The sequence below is a fragment of the Trypanosoma brucei genome, chromosome 10 (assembly GCF_000002445.2).
Source record: "Trypanosoma brucei brucei TREU927 chromosome 10, whole genome shotgun sequence".
In the NCBI taxonomy this organism is placed as follows: Eukaryota; Euglenozoa; class Kinetoplastea; order Trypanosomatida; family Trypanosomatidae; genus Trypanosoma; species Trypanosoma brucei.
The window spans coordinates 634709-646740 of record NC_007283.1 but is presented as its reverse complement, the minus strand read 5'-3'; the positions used below and the strand labels follow the sequence as shown (position 1 = coordinate 646740).

The 12032-nt window shown below is 46.1% G+C and overlaps 4 protein-coding genes across 4 annotated transcripts, besides 1 other annotated feature; 1 reads left to right on the top strand and 3 right to left on the bottom strand.

The window, feature by feature from the left end:
• Positions 1-893: 893 nt before the first annotated feature.
• Positions 894-929: a microsatellite.
• A 112-nt stretch (positions 930-1041) lies between these two features.
• Positions 1042-3900, bottom strand: Tb10.70.5210 (hypothetical protein, conserved; the record flags this gene model as incomplete). The annotated part of the gene is made up of 1 exon (XM_817408.1): positions 1042-3900. The coding sequence occupies one exon, from the start codon at positions 3898-3900 to the stop codon at positions 1042-1044; it is 2859 nt and encodes a 952-aa protein (XP_822501.1).
• A 1139-nt stretch (positions 3901-5039) lies between these two features.
• Positions 5040-6692, bottom strand: Tb10.70.5220 (hypothetical protein, conserved; the record flags this gene model as incomplete). The annotated part of the gene is made up of 1 exon (XM_817407.1): positions 5040-6692. One exon carries the CDS (start codon positions 6690-6692, stop codon positions 5040-5042), a length of 1653 nt encoding a protein of 550 aa, XP_822500.1.
• Positions 6693-7285: 593 nt separating this feature from the next.
• Tb10.70.5230 (hypothetical protein, conserved) lies at positions 7286-9439 on the bottom strand (the record flags this gene model as incomplete). The annotated part of the gene is made up of 1 exon (XM_817406.1): positions 7286-9439. One exon carries the CDS (start codon positions 9437-9439, stop codon positions 7286-7288), a length of 2154 nt encoding a protein of 717 aa, XP_822499.1.
• Positions 9440-11577: 2138 nt separating this feature from the next.
• Positions 11578-11946, top strand: Tb10.70.5240 (hypothetical protein; the record flags this gene model as incomplete). The annotated part of the gene is made up of 1 exon (XM_817405.1): positions 11578-11946. One exon carries the CDS (start codon positions 11578-11580, stop codon positions 11944-11946), a length of 369 nt encoding a protein of 122 aa, XP_822498.1.
• Positions 11947-12032: the final 86 nt, after the last annotated feature.

The window sequence follows — 12032 nt, the reverse complement described above, 5'->3', positions numbered from 1 at the left end:
CACGCAGGGGAGTAAAGAAAAGCAAAAATAGAATTATGTGCAGTACTAACGGGATGCATCACTCCCCTTTTCCAGTTTTGGAAAGAACTTACCTTGCAAAAAGTGGGCGCTCCAAATGGCAATGACACCTCATAAGCATGCCCTCCGGCCTTAACACGAAGCTCACAACCCCGTAGGACGTTTAGTTAAGTCAACAATACTCCTCCAACTCAACAATGGGAAGGCAGATGAGCACTTCGAGCATCCGGAAAGATCCGCCGTTGGAGGGATCTCACCACCGCACCGGGGAAGAGGGGAAAGAAAAGTAAACTCGGGTCACACCGGTGGCTAGCAAATGTTCCTCATATTCACGGTAGTTACTGCGCGATAACTTCCCCCGGCGGTCGGAGGTAGAGAGATTTCGTATGGCTACACGAATGGCAAGTACCCTGAAGTTCTTAGAATTAATTTTAAAAAGGGAGAAGTTTTGAAAAAGGGGGATAGGCAGTGTGGCACGACGAAAGATGTGAAGATACAACCTGCTTTCTCATGGTCCTGACGGTGCAAAAGCGGAAAGAAGAGGGGCCAACTTCAACGGACTTTGTGAAGGGATATACAAAAGGACGAAGGGATAGCAAAGAAATAATTTTCTACACCCAACTAGCATACGGAAAGAGGTAGGAGAACAAAATAATGACAACTGATACCGCGTGTGTAATGGTATATTGGGGTCAGATCGCGCAACGTAAGGACAAAAAGCGATAACAGTAATAACACGCACCACACGCTCCTGCATATTCGTACCCCCAACCATCGCGCTTCCTACTCGATGCTTTCGTCCCTAATTCCTCCAAATCGGGGACGGTCCACGAAAGTTGAAAAAAATGTGGCAACCCATGGTCATGTAATTCGCAACACACACACACACACACACACACACACACACACACTCCAAAGACGCTCAATGTTCCAAGTCTGCAGGTGTTAAGTAAGTATTAACAATAACGAATGATAATAGTGCAGAAACCGCCCCCCTAGTGACGCAGCTCCCGACCCTCCGGCTCAAGCCCACGTCCGCGTGGCTCGATGATAATTTCGAGGGGATATGCCTGCGCTATCGTCGGGCCTTACGGGTCCACCAGCATGTCGAAAGAACAACGCTTTGTCTTCTGTGTCAAGAGGAGGTAGTTCAGCAGATGCCATCGAGTATCGCTTGTTCATTTGTGTTGGGTTGAGTGTTTGCATGAGTCGTTTCGAGACTTCTCGATTCGTACTGTTGTCATCATTTTGTCCACTAATATGGTTGTACTCATGTGCCGGGTTCGTGGCCGCGTTGTCACCGTTCCAGGTGTCCTTATAGGTGGTGATAACCGTTAAAACGACATCTGGGCTTATGTCTATGCTGCAGTCTCCCCCTGCCAAGCCTTTCCAGAAACCCACAAGAGCCTTCTGTAGCGGGGCAGGGCAGGGATGGGGTTCAGTTGCCGTTTCAATATCATTATCATCCATTTTGAGTGGTATGATAACACTGCAGACCTTTCCTCCCGGTTCACTGTAAACAGAGAGTCGCGACCCTTGCAGCAAGTACGCGGCCAGTAAGGCAAGTGCACGAGCACTACTCTCCGCGCTATTGGGCAACTGGAGTTTGGATAGAACGATTTGTTGGCCAGAATGAGCGAGGAGTGTGGAGGTGATGCCGTCATCTTTACCCACCTCCAGAAGATTGCAAAGAGGTGCGACTTGGTCCAACTTTACAGTTCCACCTGCCAACTCTGCAAGTGTTGTGGAGGCATCTACCGACATATAAGCATCTAGCGTGCACTGTCGGCCCACGAACTGAAGAAACGTTAACACACTATTAAAGTACGATTGGTATTGAGAGTTCAACAGGTGGGACGGAGGGGGTCGACCGAGTGCGCCCGCGCGTTGAAAAACTCTCCAGAGTCTTTGTACTAGTGTGCTGTTTGTAGTTGTACCATTAATACTTGTGGTTCTGCTGTGGCATGCTGGGGCGACTTCACTTCCGATAACAATTGTGACGAAAGTTAAGTGCAGCGGCTGCTGAGGTTCATGTTTTATCATCTCAGACTTCCTAGGTGCCAGCTTCTGCCGGCAAGCAAGAGGTTGCAGAGAATTGCAACCGAAGACGCCAGCATTGCGACCACCAGTGCAAGAAAAGGAGTTTTCAGCAGGATTGTAGTTTACTGGCGGTCTTGGTCCTTGCACATCTCCCTGAGGGTCGAGAACCTTCTCCTCGTCATCTTTGGCTAATGCAGCTGGACGCTCTATGCCTAAAAGAGTAGAATGATCCTTCGATATCTTCAATTCGTCTACGTCCCGACGAGTCGAAAAACGCGACGTACTCGCGACAAAATTTTGCGTTGGAACACATCTCTCGTGTGGCCCGATCACTTGAACAACACGCGCAACAGGCATAGAGCGCGACAACGAAATAGTTTTCCACAATGTTCCAGAAGTTAACTGACGCCTCCACGTTTTCCGCAGCCGACTATGTGAAAAACGCAGTAATAGGGGGTAAACCAGAAAGGCAAACAACATACCAAACAGTACGAAGGTTTCGAATGAAAATAGTATACTCCCAGACACCAACGCAGCGATAAAAATCGAAACGCCTCGCTTCAACTTCTTCAAACGGTAAAAGAGATATACCAGCTCGAAATAGCAATCGGGTTGTAAGCCCTGAGTGAAAAATAATCGCGCCCGGATCAAGCTGTTAATGACGTGGTTGTGAGAGCCGTACAGCACAGCTTGAAAAGTGCCCTTCCGCTCTGCTAAAAATTGCACCGCATTCGGTCCCATATTCGTACGAGGTGGAACGCGGTAAAAGAAAACCATCGTTCGCACCATAGTCAACGCCTCGGAAACAATGGCAAATACTAGACCCATATCCACCACTTCGACAGATATAACAACACAAATAATACAAAGGAGCAGCAGCGTCTTAAGGGGGTTGCGCCATGAAAACGCATCGTGGAAACGAAGAACGGCATCAGCAAGCACCATGTAGGGGACAAGCACAAAACGCACAGCTCCTGAATTCATCTGCTGGTGCAGAGCCATGAGGTCGTCCGTCACCAATTCTGGTCCAATAGTGCTTAACACCGCACCGTCACTGGCGTTGTCCATTCTCCTTCCGTTTGCCAACACTGAAGTGGGGGTTGCATTATCGTTGTAGTCAGGGCAACATAACATCGACGAAAGAGTTTTTTGACTGAACACCACACTGACAACCTGAAATGTCAGCACCCCACTGCCCCCAGCATCCTTTCCAAACATAGCATTGGTTGCAACGGCATTAAGATTGAGAGACTCCACTGCGGCAATCATGCTCCGTTTCGGTTGCAAGGTAACGCTAACGCCACTACTTGTTGCAATCAGATCTCTTAAACTAATCTTAGCGACACCGACGCACAAACTGGGTTCATCGTTGTTAAAATAATGTGGAAAAGTAGCTCCCACAGCAATGGTCTCCTCCTTACTTAGCAGGGGAGCGAGCTGAAGAACACGTATCTTCACATACCGCTCTACGACGATACGAGGGAGAGAAGCAATAATCGCCTGAGAATAATTGCAGTGAAACCTTTTCGTACGTATCTCACTGGCATCCCACTTTGATTTTATCTGCTCCTCATGCTGTCTGCGGTCGGATACAGCCTCTACCGTTGAACTCTCGATACGTACAAGGTTTTCAAAAACGAACTGAACCTTGACTTGGGGTTTGAAATGGTCACTAGCGTTTACGCCTCCTCGAGGTAATCTAACGAGTGAATTATTGGCATATAAAACTTGCGGTGAATTTTGACTTAGCTGATGCATGCGAACGAAACTCTCAGCATCAAACAGGGACAAGGAGTCGATGCCGGCGATGCGGAGTTCCATATGCATCATACAAGACTGCATTGAGAACTAAATCACCTTGATAGAGATACTACACTACCCAACCCCCGAAGCACAGGATAACGATGGCGCGGTGACGTGGCCCAAAGAAAAGAGGGGGAAAATCATTAAAAAGAAGACAAAAACAAAACACGAGTGCTGCTGACGCACGTGATACATTACGTACCAGCTACGATTGTCGAACGTTTCAAATGGTGAAAAAACAGACACTAAGTTACACTCACCTCATTAATAAAGCTTACCGCCACGTCAAAACAGTCATGTGGCCAAAACCACTCGCATCGAGCAACCATACACCATAACAACAGTTTGCCGATATCATAATATGTGTCGTGCTGGTTCGAAGCCCTGTTTGTCACGGTCCAGTGCCAACGCAAACGCTTAAGAGATTATTTAGCGAACGAGTGATATTGTATGCCCAACCACACGACTGTAAAACGGCGAGCAGCAGTTTGTTGGTTGAATTCGAGAGAAACGATAACGTCACCGCTGATTTGGGTGATCTCGATGGCAATACCTCCCCCGGTGTTGAAAACGCAAAATGTACGTAATGAATAAAACAAAGCCAGGGTGCTTTCATCGGGGGGGGGGGGGGAGGAGAGCTGTGTAACGGCTAGAAGATGGGTCCACAGCGCCCATCGCAGGCTCGGTATAATTACCCCTTCCCATTCAACATCCAAAATGGGCCTCCCTACTTGCTGAACAAAAAAGCACCCAACATTCACTTCCCTTCATTACAACATACTGGTGAAAACTTCACGCTTCCTCATAAACTACTCTCCCGATAGTTCATTTAAGACGTTTCAACGGGATGGTGACACACCTCGTGTACCTCCTGTTTTCTCATCCTAAACATTGCATATGCAGGAAACGCAACAAAATTGGCGGGCACATAAGGAGCAGCACCAGAGGGATTTGCAAGCACGTTAGAAGAGTTGCTGCCAACACAACAGCTTAGTATACAGAAAATATTCTAGAATTAATTAACTCGATCAGTGAATTGTCCGCCGCGGATCAGCCCCCTTTGAATACGATGGACGCAACCCCTCTCAACGGAAAACACTACGGGTAATTTTTTACTCCTTGACATACCGAGGGTCTTGTATCATTTTAGAAAATGTAACGAAAACTTCGTAGATTCTCTAGTCCCCCTTTTCCCTCGTGGGCCCCTCGACATTTTTCTTTCCCTTGTCTCCTACGCATCTTTCCTCCCCATCGTCATCATCGGCCTCACAATCCTCCTTACGGCTTGTGTCCACAGGATAAATCCACCGCTGGTACAGCAATATGATGAAAACAATGTCGTCGCGAAGGCAAGCCAAACGATGCAACAAAGGCATCGTCACAATAAACGCAAAGAGATCGTCTATAATTGTATTAAGTGCTCGGTACACAAATGTACGCCAGGGGAGTTGGGCGACACTCTTCATCTTATAATTTATAAATATTTGAGGTGTCATCATGGCAAATCCAAATATGTAGATAAAACGTACCTGTGTACCGATGAAAAAAGAATACCAACCCCTGTGAGTGTTGAAAAGTGCGGAGTACACCGTGTAGCATGCAAGAACGGGTGTCAAGAGGTACATAAGGTAGCGAATGGCAACGTCATCATGCTTTCTCGTTTTCTTGTCATAGCCATCACCGAACTGCAGGCGGAGTCTACCGCCTTCCCCTCTCACAAAATGCGCGGTTTGAGCAAGCTTCCAGTACTCAATGAGGACTCCTATACCGCTTGGAAGTAAAATGGCCCATGAAGTTTCATCGTTATCATAAAGATATAGAAATATAACAGTTTGGGAATAACAGTTCATGATAATCGTCCGCAGTGACAGACCACGAAAGTCCTTGCGCCGTCGCCAGAACATTACGTCATTGGACATAGCCAAATATTCAAAGAACATGTGAAGGATGGAAACTAAGAGAGTTAGCGCCAGAAAATATGGGTTTGTCTCGAGAAATATTCTCTTTATTTCCTCTGCGTCTTCGCTCCTCATAAGTCCCTTATCCTGATTCTGTTTCAGGGAGCGATCAAAATTGTATTGGATTCCCAACTTCCACGACGTAATGGGTGAAATACGAATCGTAAAATTTAGAGGAAATTCCGCCGTCGTTTTGTTTAGCTCCATGAGATGAGACCGGAGCACCCATATATTGTTTATGTAAAGCAAAGGAAGGTACTTTCCCGATGCCTCCTCTCTCGCGTAGAGATGTCTGATTTCTGGTGGAATTGGGCTGGGAAGGTCAACGACAGGGCTAAGCGTCAACACTGGTTGGAAGTATGCCTTCCATGTGGTATTCGCTTCAGTTTCTTCCTCATCACGGCTCAGTGGCACGTTTTCAGTAAACAAGTTGTGAAGCTCCGCAGCACGTCGCGAAGGAAGAAAACGAACCATCGGAAACTCCTGCGTGTATACGAGATCGTATAGTCTCATCACAACCTTTAGTGTAGCGCTACAATTTCTTTTAAAACACGACTGAAGGTTGACGGTATAATTTCGAGAAATCCCCTCCGTTCCTCCAACAACTATCCGCCTGAAGGAATCCCTTTTGAAAAGGCCTGGTTCGACAGACATGATCTCGACGTCGTAGGTATCACCTTTTTGTGAATAGTAAGCATGCTGCGGCACATCAGGAACTGTCTCGCTACCCCTGTCCACCCACCCAAACATCCCCAGATTTTTCAGCGCAAGTGCAATAAACGCCACCAATAAGCCACGAGTAAGGAGCACCTTCCATGAAGGCTTCTCGTTGGGGCGTCTTGCATCATCACGTACTTCCATATTTTGTGGCATACTTCATGGACAGACAAGAAATCGTGTTTTCTACTACCAGTGCCTAACGTAGTTACCTTCCAGAAGGGTAGAATGTAAAGTTGAATAATTATGGTTATTTATTACTACTTTTACTCGAATATAATGAAACCGGAAAGATCAAAAGGGGCACACTACTGATAAAGTCATTGCTTTCAAGAAAAAGGGGTATAGTTATTTGAAAAATGTCTCCGCCCTTAAAAAAAAAAATCAGCACCCTTCTGCAGAGATGTTCAGAAATTTTACCAAAACTAAATTACACTATACAAAAAGACACTCAATCACACAAAATTCGTCAGCGAAGTGACTTTGCTGCCACCCATAAATGTGTATGAGGGAAGGGTTGCCACTCCGATCTCTGGCGGCTGCGAAAGAGAATAGTTTCATTTCAGGAGCCACCTATATTATATTTTGACACACCTAGACGACAGAGCACTCGGGACAACTCCCCCGGGTCAAAAAAGAAACTGTTGCGAGTGGTAGGGGGAAGTAGATCGACCGCCGTCCCCCTCCCCCCTAAACGACCCCGGGCAACGGGAAAGTCTTATCGTTCTCTGCAACCCCCTCAGGTGCATCTAGAGGAAATGATATAACAGAACGATCGTAGAGATTACCGTAGCAGACAACATGGGCAAATCAAATGACACCTTCACTTCCGAATCGGTACATCGTCGTCTCCAAGTATCCGATGGATTCTTCCTCTTGTTTTCTTCCCATAGGCGTGCGTGCCTCGAAACGATTTCAGAGTGAGTGGCATCTGTTAAACGAACGCCGAGAATATGCTCCAACGGAGGTCTCAGAGTGGTAAGCATGCGATTTGCGAACTCATCCCTAACACGAAAGAGTACGTCGACCTTAGAAGGGGCACGCGGATGTTCTCGGGTAACGGCCACAAAAGCGACCTCCTGGGAGTTGACCGTCGGAACCAGATCAAAGTTAATGTAAGCACGCCGTTGTTGTGCGCACCGATGAATGGCACTACGCATTTGTTTCGCAAACCTAGTCGACACGACGTCAAACCAGTTCACCGCCTCATTGTCAACACCTTTAAGGAGAGCCATTTCTTCTGAGGAGATTGCCCTCGGTGGTTCTTCCATTACCTCACGGTGGGGGGCCGTATCGGTATGCTTCCCTTCCTCCTCACGATGCACGTTTTTACCTTTGTCTTTCCGATCCGGTACGGACAAAATAGGTGGCTCCCATGGAAACCACAATAATTCGCATAGAAAAACCGTGTGCACAACAATAACAGTCAAACGATAAACTGACGGCACCCTACACGAAAACGCAAACAGATCATCTAACAGTAGCCCAAATTCAGTGCAAATGAAGTTTAAATAGGACAACCGTCGGGTAGGCAGTTTGATGTACGACAAGGGTATCGAACATTTTTTCATAAAAATGTTGTCCAACAGATTTGGAGTCATGTGGTACAAATGTGACAGGACGTATATAACTCCAAAAGCTAACTGGAGAAAGAACTCAAATGCATCGGCCCAGCAAAGTATCCGTCCACTTTGATACGTCTGAAGACAATGAAGAATAAGCGGCCCCCCTGCGAAAAACATTGCTTCCCTGTAAAGGTCCACATAAGAGCGCTTTACCATGCCAATGATTTCCCACTCTTCTGCGGACGATTTGGCACATGATACACAGTAAAAAAGAACTTGGAGTAATACAATGACGCGAAAACCGGATATGAATAAGGTATCATAGACGGTAAATACCCCCATTGTCAACGTCCGACACATCACCTGAAGGAACCATGAAAACTCCTTACTTCCATTTATGTGAGCATCACCATTGAAAGCTTGTATCAAGTAGTATATATCTTGCGCTGCGTAAAAAGCAATATTGTACAGGCGGAAAAAGACCAACGAGCGAAGTTGGGCAAGTTCCTCCCCGTACCTATCAACCAACTCGTATCTTTCGCTCCCTTTAGCGAGTAAAACATCGTGTGCATGCTGAATCTTCATCATATGTACACGGCATGAGTCGCAGTTGGGGTTCCGATCAGGGTGCCAACGTCTCACAGCCTCTCTGTAAGCTCGTTTAATCGCTCTGGCATCAGATCCTTGAGGTATTCCCAGTATACTATAATGCAACTCTGACTCTACGTCAATAAGTACTTCCCACAACGGCCAAAAATACCACAGTGCGGGGAGCAGGAAGGTTAAAACTATTATGATGCGCACAAGAAGGAAACTTACCGAACCATACCTCCCTCTCCGATGCGTAAATTCACGCAAGCAGCAATCGAGCCACCTCGACTCCGCTTCAAAGTGTTCCGCCAGTTCCTCCTCACTAGCCTCACCATCACAAACTATGTTAGGGATGGTGATTATCTCAACTTCAGTGCCCCTTTTCTTTTTTGTAGCAAAGGAATAATTAATCGCTTTCATACGGTCAACGAAAGCAGAAAATTCATGATTGTTCTCTAACGCGTTACGACCAGGGGACAATTTTGGACATCCGGGACCAGTGGTCTTCGCACCGCCTGCCACTCGTTCCCTTACCCCGCGATGCTGATCACTTCTGAGGAACATATGCCTCCTATAAGAATATCCTGTGGAACAGATGATCCAGGGAGAAATGTGTAGAACAGTGCAATTTAATAGAAGGTGGTCTAACAACAAAACAACGTTACCTTGGAAGGTGGGCAAAAGCAAATGAATAGAATGCCAGGTGTTGTATACCCCATAATCCACTTTTCTCTGTGAAACCAACATGTAACGCGAACGTAAACCAGCATACACGACTACAACGCTTTAACAACATAATCAGCAAAACATACACGCACCGACAGAGCGTCCACCCGAAAGAATTGCCAATTATAACTCAATAGAAGGGAAACCTGCATGGGCACATACACGAAAAAAAAAAACATGTGCGTTGAAACGTGAATATTAACCCTAATCCAAAGACTGAAAGCATCTCGCGTCAATTTTGTTCCACAACACATCAGTGAAGTAAATGTCCTGCAACATCTCAAGGAAGTGAAAGCGGACCACCCCAATTACTCAACGAAATTCAGAAGCGCATAGGGTAATAATATAAGAATCCATCGTCTCTGTATCCAGCACCAAAGTACCTGTGACTAGACTGATTTTTTATGCTACACACGGCAAGTTAACAAAAATATCACCGCAAGTAAAGGACTTTGTGGAACGTGACATTGACTGCCCTACATGTGGCACCTGATAAAGTACTATGCAGTACGCACTCAGTCCCTCAACAATAACGATTCCATAGTCCAACAACTTCGGATAAAATCAGAAACATTAGCGTGTTACCACACTGGAGGATGTTCCCATGGCCAATAATGTCCCGAGTTTTCACGACTATTCCTCCGAGTTATTCAGCAGCAAGGCACACCTCTGTTAGGGTGCCGCTAGAGAAGTTACGTCTGCAGAAGCAGCAAAAGGAAAAAAAGTAACAGAGCCCTTCTGTCTCCAATTCAAAAACTAACGGGTCGTAGCACCAGTATGATTACTAAAATTCATTACCTGTTGCACAATGTGTGAGGCAAAGGGTGGTTAAATCAACTACAGAAAAAGCGCTACAATGGCAACGGTGAACACAACTTTAAAAAACTGAATGTTTGTTTTCAACATGCTTCGTGCAGCCCACAAAAAAGACTTTACACACCCAAAGCTCCAACCATTACGTTTCTTTTAAGTTAAAGGGCACTAATATTTTTCGCAAAGGAGTAGCCAACTGTACACCCCACAGCCGCATCATCGTGATATCTACCACTTGGCGATCGCTCATTGACGACCAGGTACGATTTTTATATTAAAAAAAGAGGCACCTTATACGTTGCCGTAACAGTAATAATATAGAGGTTAATCAGAAATGCAGCAAAAATGGGGGTTTTAAACCCTTTGTAAAAGCATATAGTTCTGTGGATTCACGAAACTCAACACGAAACCGAAGCGAGCTCCAGATTCCCCATAGGCGCATTACCTCTTTGACAGTGAGCGTACTGGACCAACCGACGGTACGAGCTCAGCTATCGAAGACATTTAAATAGATTTCACTCCCCTCCAGCATCGAAAAAGAAATTAAGGAGAGTTAATAAATTTAGAGACATTCCTAAACAGCAAATAGTGGCCTATTAGACAATCCGTTTAATGAGTCGATGGAGAAGGTAATTTTCATTCCCTCTATCTCTCCAACTAAAGCCAACGGCTGTTGGAAAGGCATTTGCTGGTCATGTACAGTTCCCCACTAAATGGGGTGGGGGCTCAATAAAAACGAAATTGCGTACGAAATATACTGTTCGACGCATGCGCATATGTATGGACCCCCGTAAGGGGGTCATGACAATCAGTAAGTAGGTGCACCCGCGAAAACACAACCGTGTATTGCCTAATACACCTCCCCGCCCCCACCCCCAAAAAAAAAGAAGACGGAGAACAACCTGTGTATAAAGCGACGGGAAGTGTAAGCACTGCAGTTGTCCACCATGTTCCCTCTCTGTTGTTTTCCACCTTCTCTCTTGTCCCTGCACAAAAGCATTCGCCTTCAGTCCAAGAACTACCCAACCGCCAAGCCTTCACTACGCACCTACATATAGTAGGGGGGAAGTAAAAGGTGATTCCCACCGCCTTCGCTACGCGATGCCCAAACTCACCCTGTCAGTGATGAAAAGTATATCTCTGCAGGAAGCAAAGTTTTCTCTCAAACAGTATTACGTTGCCGAGAGGTTCATTGATCACAACGGCAGTGTACAACACCTTCACTTGCCAGTGGTGATGTCACAAAAAAAAAATAGTAATGACATTCCAACGCAACCAATACCACCTTTCAACTCCTCCTTATTTCAGTCAATCGGTTCCCCCTTCTTTAGCTTCAAAAAAGAAACATGTGTACATGCATATGCCGATCAACAAGTATCCCCGACCAGGCTTTCTCTTCCATATCCTCTACAAAACGAATGAATGAGCCCTGCCATCCCCTCAGGCAGCTCCACGTCATATCGCCAATTTTCGCGTTTCCGTACCTGTGCAGAAGAAACGCAACACATAAGCGAAGAACAAAAAGCCCAATGTATGCGATGCCCGACTCTGTTCGCCAAAAAAAAAAAAACGTAGTAGACATGGGAACGGACTCCGACGCCTACGGAAAAAAAAACAGGTGGGACTTACGTTCAACAGCTGCATCTACCTTTGCAACGCACGATGGCAGCACAGGGAGGTGCTTCAACATCACAAACAAAAACGTTACAACTTAAGAATGAGGTCACCAGGTCGCAACACCGGTAACCACACATGAAAATGACCTGAGCACCAACAGTAATAAAGAAGAAAAGCATGTCGC